The sequence below is a fragment of the Paroedura picta genome, chromosome 10, assembly GCF_049243985.1.
Source record: "Paroedura picta isolate Pp20150507F chromosome 10, Ppicta_v3.0, whole genome shotgun sequence".
Lineage (NCBI taxonomy): Eukaryota > Metazoa > Chordata > Lepidosauria > Squamata > Gekkonidae > Paroedura > Paroedura picta.
The window spans coordinates 69039947-69047607 of NC_135378.1; the positions used below are offsets into that span (position 1 = coordinate 69039947).

General features: G+C 51.7%; 1 protein-coding gene across 14 annotated transcripts in view; it reads right to left on the bottom strand.

Annotated features, from left to right (window-relative positions):
• Positions 1–7110, bottom strand: part of NPNT (nephronectin) — a 71324-nt gene extending 64214 nt beyond the window's left edge. For 4 of the 14 annotated variants that reach the window (XM_077300696.1, XM_077300693.1, XM_077300694.1 and 1 more), the window contains exons 1-2: positions 6820–7110; positions 534–634 (exon numbers count right to left, since the gene is read on the bottom strand). In XM_077300696.1, the coding sequence (XP_077156811.1) occupies positions 534–634; positions 6820–6893 (175 nt within the window). In that variant the 5' untranslated portion in view covers positions 6894–7110. Of the gene's footprint in view, positions 1–533; positions 635–5274; positions 6210–6819 lie in introns of those variants that run through there. The other 10 variants (XM_077300689.1, XM_077300692.1, XM_077300684.1 and 7 more) reach the window with 10 other exon arrangements.
• Between the last annotated feature and the right edge of the window lie 551 nt (positions 7111–7661).

Genomic DNA, 7661 nt, shown 5'->3' on the forward strand with positions numbered 1-7661 from the left:
ATAAAAGTAGTTACGTTGTAAGATAAAATTAACTATCCCACCTTTGAAAAGTGACCAAAAGTAAGACTGAAATGATCCAGCAAAATTATTAATTTTTATTTAACATAGTGTTTAATTTTTGTGACTTGCAGTCCTACCAATAGCAAAGGTCACAGCTCAAGGCTAGAGCATTCACTTTGCACGCAGAAGGTCCCAGGCTTACACCCTAGCAGTCACAGGATATTAGGTAGCCAGTCTGGGTTTAGGCCTTTCTTTGGAGACCTTCTGCGGGAGAGAGACAATTCTGAGCTACACGGACCAACCCACTTGGCACAGAGGAACTTCATATCAGAGCAGTGACATGGACATTTTGAGTTTGAAATGCATAGGATGCTTAACCTGCCAGTGTCCCTCTTGGTAGAAGCAAAGGCCCCATACGCATCACAAGCCCTGCATCATGTGAGTGTTCATGATTATGTGAAAGCCATTAAGAGAGAGAGAGATTATAAGCCCCAATCTGAATGCCTCAAAGCACCAGCAGTGGCGATACTCACGTTGGCATTGGCCCCACGAATGGCGGACCCAGCCCCAGCAGCAGTCCACGCGGCTTCCGAAACGGCACAGTCCAGTCGTGGGAAATATTTGCCTGGGCCACCTGTGCAAGGAATTCGATACAGCATAAATGACCGACGGTCGCTGCAAGAACCCACCAAGCCCAGTCCCCCACATTCCGCACCCATGATTTTGTCCTCGCCAACATTTTTACTGAAAACCTCTATAAAAGGAGAGCATCCCATTCCCCCTAGCTCCTTCCAGCAGACTCAGGACCGATTCAGACACGTATGTGTACTGCTCACTGAATGCAACATCCAGCACAGATGGGTGTGTCACAGATGCAATCCTACTTTACTTAAATGCACATTAAGTGCAATAATATTGGCATACAAAGGTAACAAGTGATTTAAATGAGCAGGACTCTAGGTACAAAAGGCACCCTTGCCCATGTTTATGATAAAATCTGTCTCACATTTTAAACCCAGTATTCTGCTCAGCGGGTAAGATGCCTCTTCTGTCCTGACATCCACTTAAACAATTTCGTTACCTAAAATATCCCTTTATTATCTCTTCTTAGATAAACATGCCCAGTTCTCTCTGCCTTTCCTCATAAGAAAGGAATCTCTGACATGCTATTAACTTTCCTCTTAGGATAGAGTCACACAATAGGCAGTCTGGCCAGGAGGCTGCTTGAAATTGAGACCACGTAGATGCTGTTGCACACGGTAGCAGGGACCCAGCTGTTAACTCCCCTGCACGTGTGAACCAGTTCTCTGATAACTGATTCCCCATCTTGGAGTTCTACAGGTTCACAGTGATATCCTGGCCCATTTCCTGGCACAGACGGTACTCTCTTGGAGAAACCTGCAAGATCCCTACAGTGACTTTCCCATTTTCACTTCCAGGTTTGGAACTACTACTACTACTACTCTTCTTCTCCTCCTCCTCCTCCTTCTAAAAACCCTTATAAAGTCAGCTGAGGACAGGAGCAAGCAACATGTAACTTATTTAAACAAATTGGGCCTGGGGTTCCTGGCCCCCTTATACTTTCCATGTAAGCCACGTAACAGCTATTCAGGAGCTCCAATTTAGATCATGACTGCCACAAAGGGGAGAGTAACCCTCAGCTCCCCCATTGTTCCAAGCTGAAGTGGCCCAGGGGGTATTATTTGCCCCATTTTGGAAATGTGCATGCATGGAATGCTGTTGATGCAACTTCCCAATGGGGCACATAATGTCCCATTGACCCTGCTTCATTATACCACACTGATTCTCTTGGCCAGGCATGGGTTTCAGCCTAGATTTCTCCCATCCAAGAGAAACATGCAATATCAGGGGTGTCAAACTTAAGGCCAGGGACCGGTCAACGCTTGACAATTTTACTGAGGCCCGGGGGGGGGGGGGTAGTCTTTTGCCGAGGGACGTCGCCGCCACTGCCTGAGACCCTGCTCCACTTGCTTTCCCCCCAGCACCCCTGACTTCCTGCCACCCACTGGGGGGTGCTGCTAGCAGCAGCTGCGCAGTGCCACGCCAAGGGGGAGCCCCAGCCATGAGAGCACCAAAGGTGAGCCGGTGGCAGAGTGGCAGGGCAGCCCCCGAGGCAGCAGCCGGGGAGGAGGACGAGGAGGAGCCGCAAGCCGGTACCAACTGATCCACGGACCGGTACCAGTCCCCAGACTGGGGATTGAGGACAGCTGCTTTAGATGCTGCACAGTATCCTCCCTCCCTCTCTGCACACAATCCAACTGTTAGTCGCTTGAACCCACTGGGGCCAAGTTTGTCTAAGTTTGCACAGAACTCTGACCGCAGTGTTATCGTTTACCACTGTTACACTTCATCAGAGCTGAGATGTGAAAACTTATGGGCACAGCCTTATCTTGGAGAAAGGCAGGCGGGTAAACTTATTAAACAAAGAAGTCAATAGCAACCTTTAGAAATTATTTCAGAAATTGGAACGGTTTGGTGTAACTTCCTCCGTTCTGCCCTTTGAGCAGGCATGGAAAGCCACATGGGTTTTTAGCACGGGGAACTGCAATTCAGAACTAAGTGTTAAGAATATAATTATCGGAGCAAAATAGTATGAAAAGTCAACATGGGAGAGGTGCCAAAACCAACGAAGAAAAGTGCAAATAAAGGCTGCCCCCGAAAAGATCCTGCTCCATCTTTCTGAATTCTGCACGAACTACTCCCTCATTTAACATTTTTCATCACATTGCGGCACGTTACAGCAGCAGCAATTACACACACATTCCTGCTCTTCAGCCTTCGCTCCCACATTTCACTAAAGGTGGATTCATGTTTAAACTTGAGATGCAATCTTCTCAGCGTACCGTTTCACCGGCTCCATGCTGAAGTCATCAACTCCTGGCTTATAAATCACCAGTTTATGAGATAGGATTTATATATTGAGTATCTTTTTTCAAAGGCAAGCCTTCTGGTAGATCTATTCAATTCCGAATAGGGATCCGTTGGGACATAACTGAGAGATCGCACAGGAACTGCCGTTACGGCATTAGCCCTGCCAATCGATACAAGTACGTATGTGACTCAGTCACACGGCAGCATCGATCAAGACGTGCAGGTAAAGACAGGGGCTTCCGCACATGCCGGTTTAACATATGCAGATCAGCATCCCTAGCCGGATGAGCAACTGCAGGAGCAAAGGAGATATGCCTTTATACATTCATCCTAACGTTCATTCTAATTATTATTATTATTATTATTATTATTATTATTATTATTATTATTATTTTCTATACTAATTATTAAAAGAGCCTCTTGTGGCGCAGAGTGGTAAGGCAGCAGACATGCAGTCTGAAAGCTCTGCCCATGAGGTTGGGAGTTCAATCCCAGCAGCCGGCTCAAGGTTGACTCAGCCTTCCATCCTTCCGAGGTCGGTAAAATGAGTACCCAGCTTGCTGGGGGGTAAACGGTAATGACTGGGGAAGGCACTGGCAAACCACCCCGTAATGAGTCTGCCATGAAAACGCTAGAGGGCGTCACCCCAAGGGTCAGATATGACCCAGTGCTTGCACAGGGGATACCTTTACCTTTACCTTTATACTAATTATTATTATTAACTGTTGTTGTTATTTCTATACTGCCACTCACAATGCCACTGACTCACGGTGGTTCACAGGAAAGCGTATCATAAAATACACAAATCAACATTTAAAACATCATAATACCATAAAACTAACAACCCCCAACATAAATAACAATTAAATGGTGGTTAAAATACATAAACTCCTCCTTGTGAATTTGCTTTAGGATGCTTTGGGCTGATCCTGCATTGAGCAGGGGGTTGGACTAGATGGCCTTTATGGCCCCTTCCAATTCTATGATTCTATGATTCTATGAAATACGTAAATTTGAAAACACATTCAGATAGAAATATTGCCTACACATGCAGTCAATGAGATAAACATTCAGATGTGCATCCTCATGCAGGCGTAGCTACTCACATTTATAGTTGTGCATGAGTAGAACCAGATCAGGACGGGTTCATGCACATGCATCCCATAAGCGGGTCCCTACATGCCCAGAGATGTTATTGGACAGCTTGGAATACACAGAAAAACCAATATACATTACTCCTAGGCAGGGATGGCAAGTGCCTTCTTTGGACAGGCATTGTCCCACCCATAGCACCTCTGCCCACCCTTGCCTCCAGGAGAATCTGTGGGGGGGGGCAGAAATGATGTTGCATGATGTGCTATCATCGTGTCTGGGCAGAACTCTGGACATGACATCAGCCAATGCTTTAGAGCGAATGCTGGCAGGGGCTCATGGGAATTGTAGTCCATGGACATCCAGAGGGCCACAGTTTGCCCACCACTGCTTTAGAGAATCTGTGGTAATATTACCATCACCTGTCCACCTCTAATCCTGTCCCAACCTACCTGGCATCCCTCCCCCTGAATCCCTAGTCCTAGATAGAGCAACCAGCCATGTTACCATGTCTGCCCCCATCTGCGATAAAATCACCCTTATCCTTTTAAAGCATTTCTACCCTGCTTCTCTCATCTTGACAGAAATATATGGCATAGAACAGTGGTCCCCAACCCCCGGTCCGGGGACCAGGACTGGTCCGTGGATCAGTTGGTCCCGGGCTGCAGCTCCTCCTTGTACTCCTCCCTAGCTGCTGCCTCTCTGCCCTGCCACTCTGCCAGCAGCTGCCATGACTGGGACTCCCCCTCAGCATGGCACTGCACAGCTGCTGCTGTCAGTGCCCCCCAGTGGGAGGCGGGAAGTCAGGGGCGCCGGTGGGAAAGCAAGCGGAGCAGGGGCTCAGGTGGCGACGTCCCTCAGCAAAAAACTACCCCCCCCCCCAGGCCTCAGTAAAATTGTCAAGCATTGACTGGTCCCCGGTGATAAAAAGGTTGGGGAACACAGGCATAGAACATGCTTCCCAGGCGCAGTGATTTTTCCAGAGCAGTTTCAGTTGAGTCACTGGATGTGTGATCCTCTGTGTGGTTATTCCACTTCAATCCCATTTATCTAGACTGCAGGAACTCTGAAAAGGACTGTGCTCTTGAGCATACATGCTCACACGCGGTAAGAAGCACCTCTCTCCACATGCACACAAATGAGAGCGGACTTTGACACAGCAGATGCATTTGGATGTCACTTCCAGATTCTAGGAATGCTGATCACATCAACTTTCTCCAAACTGTATACAAGTGGAGGTCTTGTTTGCCATCCCCAGGTGTCGCCATAAAATGTTTATGGGCCACTCACCAAATCATTTTGCAGGCTTCCTTCCTTTGCATGAGGTGATGCACGAGGCAAGATTTCCAGGTGTGCATCCCGTTATCGGTTTGGGAGGTAGCAGAGCACTGACTGATTCCCATGGAAAGCAGCAAAACACCTCCAGGTTCAAGTCGCTCAGCATCCCAGCCTCCCAAAGGGAAGCACCTTTGCAGATGCAACCAGTTCGCCATGCCTTTGAAATGGAACTGGCTGGCTTTCTGTCAAAGGTCAAAGCATCCATGATGCAAATGATGCATTCCACAGCAATAATATATAGTCCAAGAGCAGCGGCAGGTAAGTTGTGTGGGTGTAGCGACTGAGCAGCAGAGTTTAAAAGAATTTTGGGTTGCCTAAACCTGTCAAAGCTTGCATCTCTCAGATCTCTGCACAACTGAAGTATGCATGGTGGAATTCCGTCTAGCCTTAAGCTTTACGCCTTTTCTGATTAAATTTGGCTGCAGATATGGATTTGAGATATATGTAAACAACTGTGGGAAACACTCACATAGAGGAGAGTTGTCAGGGTTACAAGTATCCCCGGGTTCATTGCTGGTAAAATAATTCGCCCGAGGGGACCAATGTCACTCTGTTGGGCACGGTCCTGACACCTTCCGCCCAAAGCATGCCATGTGGGTACTGCACACTGAGTTGCACATGCTGTCTGATGGAGGTCCACATGGTTTCTCCCTGAATGAGAGGGAAAGGGTGACCAAGACCCAAGCAGATCCTCCAGAGAGAGCTCTTGTTGATATGTTTTGACACTTTCACCGAAAATCGCCTTGACACAGGGCAAGGCCAACTAAACAGCTCTGAAAATCTTTGGGCTCCCCGTCAGGACTCTCCCACTCTTTGCACCCCCCGATGCAGAGGAGAATCCTCACCTTCCCCCTAACCCCGTCTTGATCCACCTTTCCTTTCCGCGCCAGGCTTTAGCCCGCCCAAGCGGAGAGCCCGGTCGGGCAGCTGGCCTGCTACTAACCCCTAATCCCCAGCAAGGCGGAAACCCTATCCCCGCTGGCCAGGGCGCCTCTCCCCTCGCTCCAAGGGTCGCTCCTGCGAAGGAAGCGGAAGGCAGGGTCCGGCAGCAAGCGCTCGGGAAGGCGCGTCTCGCTTCTGCAAGCGACGCACCCGCACAGCCTCCGGTGGGGGAAAGGGAAACCCAGCGCTCTCCCCCCCCCCTCCTTCGCAGTGTGCCTGCTTATGAGGGGTCTCGGCCCCGCTCCCATTCTCCGCCGGATCCGCAGGTGCTTCTCTCGCCCGCCCCAGCCCCACTGCCTCGATCCCGCGCCGTCGAGGGTTTGCAAAGGACGCGCGTCGCTCACTCTCCCCCCCCCCCCTTTCCCTTCCCTTCCCGAAGTGCGCCAACCCTCCTTCCGACCCCCCCCCCCCGACCCCCCAATCCCTTTGCCTGACTCCAAAGCGAAACTTCAGGCGGCGGCGGCGGCGGCGGCAGGTGGAGGGCTTTCCCACGGGCAAGTGGCTCCGGCGCTTTCTCAAAGCCAAGCTGGGTCCTTCCCGCCCCGGGCTGCCTACCTGCCGTCAAACTCCCCTGACGCTTGCAGGTAAAGCCAGGCGAGGAGGATGAGCCTGCAGGATGATAAATCCATTGGGGGGCCAAGCCACGAGCAGCCCCGGCGAGCCCCCGGGCGCGGCAGGTCGGGCAGAGGTGCGCGGCGCAGGCAGCCCCAGCCGAACGCGCCGTCAACTGAGCTGCCGAGGCCTCCCTCCGGCGTGCTGCTAAGCCTGGCTCCGGCAAGGCGTCCACGGGCGGCGGCGGCGGCACAGAGCCCCCGTCCCTCCCCCTCGCTCCCCCGCCCGCCCGCCCGCCCGCCCGCCGAAGTGGGGACAGGCGCGATGCCGCTCGCGGGCGATAGGGGCGCTCGCGTGCTCCCCCCGCAGGCAGCCGGAGGGACCCCAATTAGCCAGCGCCGGATTCTGCCCGACGGCTGCGGCGGAGGAAAGCGAGAGCGGGCTGGCTCGCTCCCCGACGCTGTCCCCGGCACGGCAGCCTCGGGGCAATGACTGCAGCGAAGGGGCGCGTGGGAGAGGCTGGGCTGGGCAAGTGCCATCGTTGCTCATGCTGCCTCAGGCTGCCTTCTGCCAAGTCAAACTAAAAAGGTCCGGATCGCCCAGGCTCTCAGGTGAAGATCGAACCCGAACCTTCTGTATGCGGCGCACCCAGCGTGGCCTTTCTTCAGGGGGATCATTGGAATAAATGATGGGGCAGGACTTGACTCAGAGGGCTTTGAGGGGGCAGGGCGAACTCGCGCCCCGTGGATCCGCAAGTGGCTATTAAGCTGGTTTTGAATATGGAGCCTCCAAGTTCAGAGTGTGTCTGGGACAGGGCAGTATCCGGGATGTATCTGGTTGGCCAC